Source organism: Ornithodoros turicata, chromosome 1, assembly GCF_037126465.1.
Source record: "Ornithodoros turicata isolate Travis chromosome 1, ASM3712646v1, whole genome shotgun sequence".
NCBI classification, from domain to species: domain Eukaryota; kingdom Metazoa; phylum Arthropoda; class Arachnida; order Ixodida; family Argasidae; genus Ornithodoros; species Ornithodoros turicata.
The window spans coordinates 108008465-108020890 of NC_088201.1; the positions used below are offsets into that span (position 1 = coordinate 108008465).

The window sequence follows — 12426 nt, forward strand, 5'->3', positions numbered from 1 at the left end:
TCTATCCCCTTCAACAATATAAGTGATGTTTACATTCGTTGTCCTAGATTGAGTTCTGGCACCACATTTTTTTTGCAGAACAGCGAGAAATGTTTGGTAATTTGCTTTCAGATTCACCAGCATATAAAAAGCTGCTGAAAATTATCATGAACCCGAGGCTTCTACGCGACATCGGACAGCTATCATCAGCAGGACAGACGTCTTCTTTGGAGTCTTACCACGCTGTCCTTGCAAAGTTTGCTCCAACATCCATAGCCTACACGCCCAACGTGATGAAGGCCAGGTATACATTTTCCACCTGCTTTTAGCTTTGTTTCCATGTACCAGGTACTCTCTTATGGTGAAGGTGAAGTCCCTTATGCAAACCTCTCTGCTCAGGACGCGGCTTGTGGCATTGCATTTCAATGAAAATGCTGGCCGTGAGCAAGCCCGCACGTCCGATGGTCAGTTCATGTTCCGGCGAAAGCTGCAGAAAGCGAAGAAGGGTGCTGAGGTGGTAGCACCGGTAAAAACAAAAGCTACATATGGTAGGTAAAGTGCACGGTTTATGTTGCAACTACTTTATCATAACAGTGACCTATATTATAATTCGTGAAATGTACCAGCTATGAAAGGTACCAGCAGGGAAAATGCCTTGTACTAAAGTCTGCACACACCCCATGCAGACTCGTGTGAAATTTCTACTGTATTACAAGTACTCACACATATTTCTGCTGAATTATGCAGTGTATGGAGTGGTCACTTGGACACTGTAGCGAGAACATTATTCTTGCAGAGTATGTTCAAAAGCTGCTTGAGGAGGCAACCCAGGCTTGTGATGACAGAAGCTTTAGGAGTCTGTTGTCAGCCACCTTGTCTCCAGAGCCACCAACAATGAATGCTTCTTATCCAAGGGAGCCAAAGGACATTCTTATAGCCCGGAGAATGTTAAGATTTCACGACATAACACCGATGCCATGAACTCCGCATGTGACCACCCGATGAACGATGAATGGTGAACTCGAACGAAAGTGACAGCAGCCGTCGGATATGTTTTGTGGTGACCCAAAACGATGGTGAAACTTCCCTTTGTATGCGATGGCGTTTGAGAGCTTACAGAACTCAAACAGCAACATTCACTGCCCAGTTCCGCAGTGCTAAAATACCGTGAAGAACATCAATGCCGAGAACGCAAAGAGAAAAAGAATACTGTCCCAGGAGCGGCGTGAACGAAAACAACGAAGAAAGTGGGAACGATATGAGAGTTATCCATACCTTGAAAATCTGAGACTGGGGGAGAAAAAACGACAACACAGACAAGGTCTCAATGTCGTTCGGGTTTCCAAGTTATGGATCTACAGTGAAACCTTGTTATTATGACGATGGTCGTTCCCGAAAATGTTGGTCATAATGCGGAATTGTCATATTAACGGGAGGGATTTTCAGAGCTTTCACTGCATTGTTCCCCAGGAGTATGGTCGTAAAGCGGGTATGTCAGATTATCGGGGGACATATTAACGAGGGTTCACTGTATACCACCAGCTCGCTTGCTACCTAGCTACTCTTATGCAAGTTATGTTACTTGTACAATTCTCGAAACATGTTCGGTGGAAGAAGGCATTAAGAAGCAGGTTGAGTAATCGGCAAGAGCTTCTACAGGTAGTTCGAGAAGCAAATAGCAATGCAACAAAGGCTGCAAACGTGTGATCAATGGAGCAGATTTTCTTTGTGGTTTCACATTCCATTTAGGGCGATTCCACTGTGTTCTGCTTCTTCATAGAAATGGAATTTTGTGGTCCCATGCCTTAAAAAAATGAAAGAAAAGCATTTTGTGGTCATTGTACTTTGCGCGTGTGCCAAATGCACCCTTGTTGAGTCAATTGGCATTATGATGTATTCTTTCTCACCTCCTGGCAGATTGTGAATTTTAGAGTTTATTTGCACGAGTAGAGCAGTGATATGCGAAGGAGACACAGACTGGCTCTCATGACATTTCAGAAGTGAGTAATGACCATACCTTTCCTATACCAGGAATTGAAAGGAATAGCATTAGCACAGAGCTCCATTCCTGGCTATAGGCAGCCCTACCTTACAACCATGCTGACAGTGCACTTGAAACAATTCAGTATACTTTTGTACACCAGACCCTCACTGAGATTTGCACAACTTTGTTGCATCATATTCATGATGCAACAATTTCCAATGTTTCTGTCTCACAGTATATCGATTTCTCTGTTTATAAATATATGAGGGCACGTTAAGTAGGGGCCCCAGAGTCAAACAACTCCAGTAATGAGACACTATCCACTGTCATTTGCGGTGCTCGTAACTAATTTCGGACTCATTCTCAAAAGCACAGTCATGGAACTAAAGAATCATGAATGGCAGCTAAAAGATGTAGTTCTGCCAGCTAGCTAGCAGACATGTTTAGGCACATGGATACCTGCCTTGCTCTGGATGACAATACCTCGCATGGCTTTGTACTAATTTGTAACGACAAACTATGCTCAAAAGAAGCAATTAAGAAACAATTGTTCTGTTGCTTGACCTATCCACTAAAGCATAGAGGCGGGGTAGTTGGTAAATACTCATAAAAATTGTTCTGTTGGTGGTACGCCGTTGTTCTATACCCTCGTCTTTGTATGTGTCTCTTGGGCTATGCTACAACTGTGAGTCACTGATCTCGATTGTAAAAGCCTGGATCGCGGATAGGGAGCGCGAGCGTGCGGCAACCGGCCGCCATCTTACTGTACCCAAAACAGTCGCCGCAGCAATCATGGCAACTTCTTGCAATTACGGTCGTACCAATCGTACCGGCAAGGATACAGGGCCGAAATTTCTACAGGTGAGTCATTCTTTATCAAGGAATAAATAGGCGTCCATTCTGTACATTTATTTGGCAATTATGAAGTGTTTTTTTGCCCAAAACCGGCACTGGGTGCAAGTTGTTTGATCGCTCTTCCGTGGTTCAATCGAACACACTTGCATTTTACCCGGCGGCAAATACAATATGAGTGCATAATATGCTGGAGAGAACATGTTACACTACACCGATAGTGGTGTCATCCATATGTTCGAGCACTCGAGCGCTTTTCTGCATGCATTGTTAGCACGGTACACGGTGTTCTCTACGGAAGCAAGTGCACAGTCATTTCTTTGAATCACTTTCGCGCACAAGTTCAGTATTACGACGTAATGAGACCAAGAGAGTCAATCTTTTTCATGTATTGGCATTGTTTTGTGCCTTGGTTTGATTTGTGACAAAGAATCCTACGTAACGGTGGTGTGGTATGACTTACGGGTACCGCCTTTGTGTCTGAGATATGTTGTGAGCTTGTTGCGATAATAATAATTTGTAGCTTCTCAGGTTATTTGTAGCAGTGTTTAAGGTAAAAGTGGTCTGTCAATACAGGTTTTCATCACGGAGGCTACCCAGAGGATCGTGTGTGCAGTGTGATGCGATCGAGCGTGCAGATAAGTATCATATGTTCCTCATCCACGAGTTCCTCCTTTACGGGGAGGAACCACCTCAGTGCACGCACTGTGGTGAGCCCCTCTCAATTTTGCACATTCTCTTTACATGTTCACATCATAGAACACATCACTTCAGAGAGTTCTATATACACCTTAGGCCCCTTCACTCAGCATTGTGTCTTGGTGATGAAGCTATAATTCTTTTTAAAACATCGTTTAAACGTTGCAATTTTTAAAAGATATCGGGATTGTAAACCCTGTTTTACACTGATGTTTTAAACATGTATGCAATGCTTTTACTAAACAACATATTTCTTTTAACTAGTTGCATCCTAACCAATGTTCTCTCCTTCACAGCTGCCTCGACATACTCAAGAAATTGGTGCAAAACCTGAGCAGTGCTCACAAACTTCGATCACTGCAGCACCTCCAAAAAGTAAAAGCGTATGTGTCACATAAGATTTTTAAAGGTATTCATAGTATATAATACCTTGTATTAACTGTTGTAGATCTAGCCCACCTCTACAGTATACACCCTCAGGAATTAAAACTTGTTGGGGAACTGTGATCATTGTTTCAGTTAATAGGCATGCACATATATGCTATAAGAAGAAAATTTTTCTTGAGAATGCACTACTGTTGATCACATTCATGCAGCTGTAGGTTTACCTTCGGCCTCTTGGAACTCTCTGTAGTTGCCTTAGCTACAGGAGGAGTGTCCCCCAGCATGTGAACTACTTGCAAAAATATTGACGTATTTAAGATTATGACACAGTTTGAAGGATTTCAATTCAGGAAATTTGCAGTGGCAGGGTCTGCCAGAGTGAAACCTACTGAATATTTTATGGTGTCGAAGTGGCGGTTCCTTCAGGATAGGAATATCGTAGATGGGAGCGTGTCCGTCCTGAGTAGTTCCCCCCCCCCTTCGTTGCTCCTCACACTGAAGGAGATGTTTCCGTTCAATCGTATACACCAGCTCCCTTGTCTACTCTACTTATGTTCTTGAACTTAAAAAAGTGTTGTTCGCATTAAGCAATTTATAATACACTGAACACATAGGCAGCAAAACAAAAATTTAAAATTCAGCATGTATGAAAATTGGGTGCAACAAATTTACATAGTTTACCTGTACATTGTCATTCCTGAGATATATATTGTCATTGCAGGGAGGTCACAAAACAATAAACATATTGTTTTGTCACCTCCCTGCACATTCATTGTATCTTGAAATGCATATATGCAAGAATAAATGTTGAACTTGAAAAATGTATATTTTCTTTATTCATAGAGCATAACATCACTTATCTTCTTTACAAAAGCATATTGTGTTCCATCTTTGTTCCATCTTGAAAGATTAGTGAGCAACTAAAGGGACACATTTGCACCCTGTATTTATATCTCAGTTGGTAGAACTGTGAAGCGTATGTCTCCCACAGTTAAGATGAAGTGGACAATGAAGTCAGTGGCAAGAGGGCCATCTGCATTCGGCTGCACTCTACAGGTGATTTGGTTCCAACATGTTCACTAGTGTAATCATTACATCACAGTCATGTAGTTTGAAAGGTCATTCCATTAAAAGGCACACTAGTACTGGGACGAATGACATGCACAGACAAACTACCATGGGATTTATCGACCAGATTGCGTGGTGGACTTTACTTCGTCTGAGCTGCCTTTTTTCTTTGTCTGAACTTGTGTTCAACTACGTTCTCCTTTGGTTGTTACGGTATGGTATCTGTTTGTGCCATAAGGCCAACGCGAATTATGCCATAAAGCAAAGCAATTTTTGCAAGTCGGAGAAACTTGTCATGTGAATGACTCTCTCAGACCACATTATGGTGGGCAGAAAATATTGCAAAGATGACAACAGATGGCACCCTTCTTTTGCATGCCCTCTATTGGTGACTAATATGGTACCTCTGATGTTCATGCCCGGGAAGAGTATTTCAATCATGCTCTAACAGGGTGGGTGCTCTAAAAAGGTCAGTCACATTTTCGTGTGAGATGTCATACTTCGTTGACACACGGACTTCTGTTGCCTCAGAGTAAAGAATTTACGCCAGAGAAACCTAAGGAAAAAAAAAGGTTGTTGCGCAGCACTGTGTAACAAGATAAATACAACCACGCCAACTTTCGTCTTTTGTCTCAATCTATCGGTATAGCGCATAGGAAATGCACAGAGACGAAAGTTTGCGTGGTCGTATTTATTTGTTTCTGCACTGCATGGCAACCACGATGGTTTCGTACGTTTGTCCTGCACAAATTATTTACTGTGTGGCAGCAAAAGCCTGTCTCTCAAGTACACATAGCATCAAGCGTGAAATTGTGACTGACCTTTTATAGCACCCACCCTGTACGTAAACTTTAAAGAATTCTAGTTTTAGAGCTGCCAGCTGCTTAGTACTTTATGCTCCATGTGACTGACAGGGGTTCCTGTGTGATGTAATGATTCCCTGTAATGACTTTGAAACAACTGTGATGAGCAAAGATGCACTTCAACAAATATATGCAATAAACCAAATTTAGGGATTCTTGAAGAGGAACTTGTGTTGTGGAAATTGGTCACTTGAAAGCACCAGCCCATGCAATCCCCTACCGGATGTGTTGCTACGACACACAGGTAACACTATCGTCCTCAGGGGAAGATGCAGATCCTCAACTATTGGGGAAAGTGTAGTAATTGTCTGATGCTTGAACTTCACCTATACGTAATCCTTTGTTGGTGACGACAGTGGCCGACCAGAGAAAGAATTGGGATAGTGCATATCAGATCCTATCCGTGTTTCATCACACACGTTCTAAGGGTTCCGTGATGTGTGCGGCACCTCTGATGGGCTATACCTGTGTCACGAACTGGAAATTTCAGACAGCACTGTCATAAGAGCTGCCATAACTGCCATAATAGCTGTCAGTAACTGTCATAACAGCCTGTGCAGTGCATACATTTCGATCTGACTTTCTATTATAGAACTAACACCAATAAACAACTTTTACACTTTATTTAGCTTTTGACTGTTTTCTCACATTTTCTTCATAGTTGACAAATGCTGTCTTTCCTGAATTCTTTGGCATGCCACACATACTGAAGCACAAAAATGCAATATTTGCCCATATACTGCACCCTCTCTGCCTAAATGCTGAGGCTAAGAGAAGGGAAGCAGTGAAACAATGCAACAAGCTGATCCACCTAGTGGTTGATCTGAAGCGTTCCTTTCGAGGAAGGCCAAGTTGTTTTCAGTACGCGCATCACTCAACATCAGGACCACGGCACGCACATCACTGATACCACGTAGCTTTCTGAGTTATACAGCCCACAGCATCGCCACCCATGTTTACACAGAGGGCCGGCAATGCAAGTTTCTGGCTGCTACACGACATCTGGAAACCAGAGGTGGGGAGTAATGCATTACTTTGTAATGCATTACCGGTAATGCATTACTTTTGAGTAATGAGTAATGGTAATGAATTACGTTTTGCCAGCAAGTAATGAGTAATGGTAATGCATTACATTTCGACTGAGTAATGCAGGGTGGCATTACTCATTACTTTTGTCGAATGTTCATTGCGCCACGTGAAGATGGGGAACATCCAGGTTTCCTTCAACACCCCCTTAACAATGAGCACAAGGCAACAAGGGAAGATAAAGGCGCAGGCTAGGGAATTCTGCAAGAGTTCAACAGTCGGCGGTATGTGTCACAAGTGTCTACATGATGATATCACCGATTTTCTCTTGTGCGCATTTGGAGTAAAGGAAAATCAATGAAATAGAAACATAGCCTCTATGAGGGTAATACGTAACAATTGCCGTAGGGATTCACTGTTTGGTATGGTACCGTGTTAGCTTCTCTTGTGCTGTCAGAGGTAGTTTTTCTGCCAGGACAGAACTGTAGTCTGGGCCTCATCCGCCGGCCCCGTAATGCTAGAAAAGCAATAAATCTTATCTATAGCTTTTGCCTATCAGACTCGCTTCTGCGGGGATTTAGTGGCACCGATTTGGGGACACTCGGGTGGCTATTGCCTATAGCAAAAAAAAGCAAGAAAAAAACTTATGCATAGCACCTTCGAGGCTTATGCCCTAAAACGTAAATGTAATGCCAGAGTAATGCCATTACTTCGTTAAAGTAATGGCATTACTAATGCATTACTAATATCCAAAAAGTAATGAGTAATGTAATGCATTAGTTTTTTATACAAGTAATGAGTAATGGTAATTCATTACAAAATAAAAGTAATTTCCCCACCTCTGCTGGAAACGCTAATCAGCAGAGACCCTTCACGGAAGTCTGCTGCTATTTCTTCGCACGGGTGTATTCCGCACCCGCAGCTGGCTTGTCTGTAGCATGAATTTTCTTTCACAGTCTTTCTTCCGAGTGACGACGAACCACAGGCTCGATGATGGAATGATAAAATTGGATGGAATGATAGAAAGTAACAACTACGAGGCTGAAACACGCAGAACCAATCCCAGTGTCCTGGATTCACCACACAGTTCTAACGCAGTTGGGTGGATTTCAGTGGATTGATGGGGTGGATTCCATGTTGGATTGTTCCGGCCTAGTGTCATACGCGCACTTCGTGGTTGCCGACATGTAGGAGGAGGTACGGATTGCTTCCGAATACATGCAACAGTGTTGCCCGTAAACTTTAATTTTAATTTTCTAATTAACTACGTCGACAATTCGGATGAAATTTGTGCCGTTTGTGTCCTGACGGCTTCGACTATCCAATGGGCACACTGAATGTAATTGGACGTCTGCTGCTTTACAGTACCTTTAAGTCTCCTGGACGTACATGTGACGTCTCCAGGCTCTCTCAAATAAGCTCTGGGATATTCAAATAACTTTTTCACGATATTGCACGGACATCGCCGGGATATTTGTGGTTTACTATGTTGCTTTTTCTGTCCGAGATTTCATCGAGGATAAGGAACCAAACATCGCCGTTCGAATTTTGGTAAAGATTACATCGCCCTTATCGACACGGGAGCTACGCTTTCCCTTATCGGGGACAGTGTTTACCCAAGCAGCACAATGTACTGGAAGTCGAGTGCATTAGGGGTGGACGGTATGTGTCTTATCAATGTTCTATAGTTTCATGAATCTGTCCAGGGCCTTTCGTCTACCCGTCCACCCCTATTGCACTCGACTTTCAGTGCATTTTGCTGCTTGGGTACGAGCATTGCGTATCACGGCATGTGGAATTACAATCCACAGATGTCACTCTTCGTCTTGCTTCCAATGACGCCGTTCCAGCACAGGCTGCAGTTGTGCTCTGGGTGCGTTTGGATGGGACACGGCGAAAGCAGCCCTTCTTGCACCTTCCTGGCCTGGCAGTTCCTGTTATCATGGGCAGAGACTTCATCATCCGGCAGAAGTTGGCGCTGGACCTGCCCAGTGGAGGATACGTGTACCACGGCTCGTCGGGATTTTTCCGCTTCGCCGCAGCATCGGGAACACTGCACAGCACAGCAAGCTGTGGCAGCGTTCGTCGAAACGTCTGGGCTGCCGACTGTCTTAGGGTCAGTCCATGGTCCCGAGGAGCAACGCCGTCAGCTTGAACAAGTACTGCGCTTGGGCATTTCCTGTTCTGGCTCCGAAACGTGATGGTACGGCTAGGTTATGCGTCGACTACCGTCGACTAAACGCAGTAACTGTAAGGGACTCTTATCTAGTGATGCAGAACTATCGATAGTACTATCGATAGTCAAATACTATCGAACCATCGATAGTAGGAAAACTATGGATAGTACTATCGATAGTGAGAAATTATCGATAGTAGGCAAGCTATCGATAATGAGAGCACTATTGATAGTCGACCATCGATAGTATGTTATCAGAGATCACTATTGTAAAGGTATCAAGCTGACTTTCGACTACAACAAGCCTATGAAGAGTAATTTTGACAGACGACGACGAACCTCAACGAACAGTCCCACCCACTCAGCAACTCAGCTCTCATGGAACAGCGCCATTGTAAGCTGCGCGTCGCAGCCCATTAAAGGCATCAACCGTGAGCGCAAGTGCGAGCAGTTGCCATCGGACGCCTACCCTGGTCTGCTTTGCTGCTGCGGCGCATTCCACATCACATACGCACCGAGATGAGACTACTTCGAGAGGTCATGTGACACCGTCTTAGCACCGTATTGGACGGAGCACCACTAGCGCGTGGTTTGGAGCAAAGAAAAAAACAAAATGTACGCTTTCACCGTTTCTGGATGAAGAGGTATGAGGGAATTCGTCAGTTAAGTTGGCGTTCCCGGCTCGTTTACTCTGCTGCATATCTTTTGCTGCCGCTACGGCCGCGTTCATTTACACAATTTGCCTTGGTAAGCATACTAGACCGTGAGATTAGTACTCAGTTGAACAGATAGTACCCATTCAGTCACGGAGTGAAAGGGAACACGTTAATTGTGTCGCCAGTTCATGAACATTTCATCTATAGGTCATCACTCTAAATCTAAACCCAATCGGTGCGACGTTTTCTTTTTATGGGAACATTTGCCCCTGACGCAGGTGTCGGGGACGCTATTATTCTCTTAATTCGTGATTCTAGAAAGGTTCATTCAGGAGCGGCGATTGCTTTTGCAATACTCTGGGAATATGCATGTTCACGAATATGAAGTAGAAACAGTAATTCTGTAATTACTCTTTCTACTTCATATTCGTATTTCGTAACCATGAGGGCATGTGGGCAGCAAATTCTAACCTTTATTTCAAATTTTATCGAATTTTGATATGAAAAATTTTATCAATTTTATTTTTATCATAATTGGATGGAATTTTATTTTTCAGCAAGGTAAAAGGTTAAGTGAATAATTTTTAAACAATCCGTTTTTTCCAGCTCAGCTCTTGGGCACCTCTGGTGATGCCGAAACGTAAAGCGGAGATTTGGGATTACTTCGTCAAAGATGCGGCATCTGGATTTGTGAAGTGCACATTGTGCAACAAGGAGTACAAATACTTCAAATTTAAGAGACCATAAGAAGCGAAGCCATCCTGGTTCGTTTTTTACAAAGGATAGAGAAGTACAGGAGTCTGAAGAAGTAGCACATCCGTGTGCGACTGTGTCTGGTCCCTCAAGACAAAAACAACGCAAGCTACATTCCTTTGTAGCAGAAAAACTCAGAAAGTACGGGGATGAGAGTGAAAAGAGAAAGAAGCCTGACAAACAGTTAGCTTTGATGGTAGCAAGAGACATGCAACCATTTTCGATTGTCGCCGACAAGGGTTTTCGAGATTTCTGCCACATGTTAGACCCCAGATACGAGCTGCCAAGTTGAACGCAAATTTCTGAGGCTATACCCACACTGTATGGCGAAGCCAAGGACAAACTCCGTGTCATTCTTATGAAGGCAAGGAATTGTGCCATAACAGCAGACATGTGGACATCATGCACAACTGATAGCTACCTCACTGTCACTTGCCATTTTCTGCAAGGGACGGTTATGGGGTCTGCCGTGTTGTCGACAACCGTTTTTCACGGGTCTCATACTGCGGAGAACGTTGCCCAGGCTATCGGAGATGTGGCTGACGACTGGGGTATCCGCTACACAATCGTTGCTCTTGTCACCGACAATGACAAGAGGATGATTCTTGCAGCAAGATTGCTTGGTATAGATCACCTACCATGCTTCGCTCATACGTTGAATCTAACAGTCCAAGATGGTCTAAAAAGCAGTGACGAACTTAATACTGTGCTGTTAAAATGCAAGAACATTTTGCGTCACATAAGGTCAAGTTCCGTCGCTACCGCCAAGCTCCGAGAAGAACAAGAGCGCATTGGTAAGGTACCCCAACTAAAACTCATCAAGGAAACTCCAACACGGTGGAACAGTATTTTTTACATGCTGAAGAGGATCCTAGAAGTTTGGGAGGCCCCTACTCTGACTCTGTCGAAGTTACCTCGCGCACCAAGCCCTTTGTCAGCAGAAGACGTCATGCTCATCGAGGATGTTGTGGCGATTCTAGAACCGTTTGAAGAGGCCACAAAACTGATGTCCGGAGATCAGTACACAACGATTTCTTTGGTCATTCCTGTCGTCCGCGGTACCGTCACGGAGATTGAAGAGCGCATCGAGCCCACACTGAAAACGACAGTGGCTAAAATTGTAGTTCAATAGTTGGTTTCTTCTCTACATCGAAGGACGGACAGCTATGAAGAGAGGGACTTAACGTCATTCGCAACCATGCTGGATCCACGAATGAAGGAACAAACATTTCTAAACAGGGCAAACTCGGACCGTACGGAAGGCCTGGTTGATGAACTCAGTGCACGAATCTCTCAAAGCAGTGTCAGTACTGTGACCAGTCCTGCTGTAAGTATCGAAACTTCACAGGAAGACAAATCACCGCAAAAAGTTCGGATTCTAGGATTCCTGGACGAAGAAGGCCACACGCCGTTGACTCCAACCTCTAGTGTACAGCTCATGCTACGGCAGTACCTCGAGATGAAACCACAGCCGAGGAACAGCAATCCATTTGAATTCTGGAGGTCCAGCTATAGTTCTGCAACGCCGCTCTGCGAGGTAGCCTTTAAGTACCTGTGTGTTCCAGCTACATCGGTACCAGCAGAGCGTGTGTTCTCTGCTGCAGGGCAGATAATCTCGGACAGGCGCAGCAGACTGAAGGGAAAGAAAGTAGACATGCTCATATTTATCCACCAGAATTACTGGCTTACACACGACTAAGTTCCAATCTCTTTCAGCAAATGCCTTAGGAGAAGAGCCTCCAATTTCGAAAACGAAAAGTACTGTACCCAGTTTTTGTTGACATTCTGAGATTCTGACGAGGATGAGCAACTCAGCGATCTCTGTTGGTGTAGTACAAACTTATTGTGTGGTGATATTCGTTAATCTAGGTTAGACAGCGCGACGTACTGTCGTCATTGCAGGCCCTTCATTGAACGCAAAGCTAAGTAAGCAACCATGGTTATGAGTAGTGAAAGTGCCTCCGCCCGTAAGCGTTAAGTACGCGC

General features: G+C 44.0%; 1 protein-coding gene across 1 annotated transcript; it reads left to right on the plus strand.

Annotated features, from left to right (window-relative positions):
• Positions 1-10831: 10831 nt before the first annotated feature.
• On the plus strand, positions 10832-11572 carry LOC135367506 (zinc finger BED domain-containing protein 4-like). Its single transcript, XM_064600807.1, has one exon. The coding sequence runs from the start codon at positions 10832-10834 to the stop codon at positions 11570-11572; it is 741 nt and encodes a 246-aa protein (XP_064456877.1).
• Positions 11573-12426: the final 854 nt, after the last annotated feature.